Genomic DNA, 1,151 nt, shown 5'->3' with positions numbered 1-1,151 from the left:
TTTGCCCGCTACCTGGGGCTCAGGCCCCACCACTCCGGGCCGGTCTGCGCCTACTCTTTCCAGGTGCTCTGTTCTAGCCTGGTGTCCGCCGAGCTGAAGATCTCTCTGCCCGCGACCGCCCCGGCGGGCAGGAGCAGAGGCGCGGCGGAGCACCAGAGGCTGGAGGCGAGGTGGGGAGGGGAAGGCGGTCCGCTCACCGGGGGCGGGAGGGAGCTGGGGGATTCGAGGGACGCGGCAGCCCCGCCCCCGCCCCCTCCTCTCCTCCCCTTCAGAACCCGAGGAGCGGGGGAGCATGGACCAAACCCCGCAGCGCTGGCACCATGACGCTCGCCCCCTTCGTCGTGGCTCTGATTTTAGGGGCGTTCCCCGAAGTGCTCAGCAATGATCCGGTCCTCAGTTATCCCCTTCACCACCGCCACCGCCATTCGCTCCCTCCCGGTCCCCAGTACCCTTATTACCTTCCCACCCAGCCTCGGCAGCAGAGGACGCCTCCGTCACCTTCTGTCCCGCGCTCCCCGATCCCCCCGCGGGCGCTCTCTGCCCAGCGCCTGCACGCCCTCCAGGCTGGGCACACCCCCCAGCCGCACCGCGGGGGCTGCCCCGCCGGCGAGCCGTGGGTCAACGTGACGGACTTCGGCGCCCCATGTCTGCGCTGGGCAGAAGTGCCACCCTTCCTGGAGCGGTCGCCCCCGGCGGGCTGGGCTCAGCTGCAAGGGCAGCGCCACAACTTTTGCCGACGCCCCGACGGCGCTGGCAGACCCTGGTGCTTCTATGGGAACGCCCACGGTAGAGTGGACTGGGGCTACTGCGACTGCAGACATGGTGAGTGGCCTCGGAGCAGCGACGGCAACTCGGGACTGGCACCGAGCCAGCCTGGCTCTTAGATCTGTCTCTTAGAGAGAGTGAGAGGGTGTGAGGCTGCGAGTTCGCGTTGCGGGGTGTAATGGTGAGCAGCACGGTTAGCAGATAAGTATATTTTGGTACCCTAAGTTTGGGTAAGCAGGGTGTGCTTTGTGTGTGAAGATTGTCAGGGGTGACAGTTACTATGCAAGGTGCTGAGCTCTGGGTTCCTGGATATGATCTGTCTTCTGGCTGCTGTGTGTGTGTGTGTGTGTGTGTGTGTGTGTGTGTGTGTGTGTGTGTGTGTGACA

General features: G+C 65.3%; 1 protein-coding gene across 1 annotated transcript in view; it reads left to right on the top strand.

The window, feature by feature from the left end:
• Positions 1 to 320: 320 nt before the first annotated feature.
• Positions 321 to 1,151, top strand: part of PRSS12 (protease, serine, 12 (neurotrypsin, motopsin)) — an 83,601-nt gene continuing 82,770 nt past the window's right edge. Inside the window, exon 1 of the mRNA XM_008592094.1 lies at positions 321 to 822. Within this exon, the coding sequence (XP_008590316.1) occupies positions 321 to 822 (502 nt within the window). The remainder of the gene's footprint in view (positions 823 to 1,151) is intronic.

This window comes from Galeopterus variegatus, unplaced genomic scaffold, assembly GCF_000696425.1.
Source record: "Galeopterus variegatus unplaced genomic scaffold, G_variegatus-3.0.2 Scaffold152, whole genome shotgun sequence".
NCBI classification, from domain to species: Eukaryota; Metazoa; Chordata; class Mammalia; order Dermoptera; family Cynocephalidae; genus Galeopterus; species Galeopterus variegatus.
This window is presented reverse-complemented; position numbering and strand designations above follow the sequence as displayed.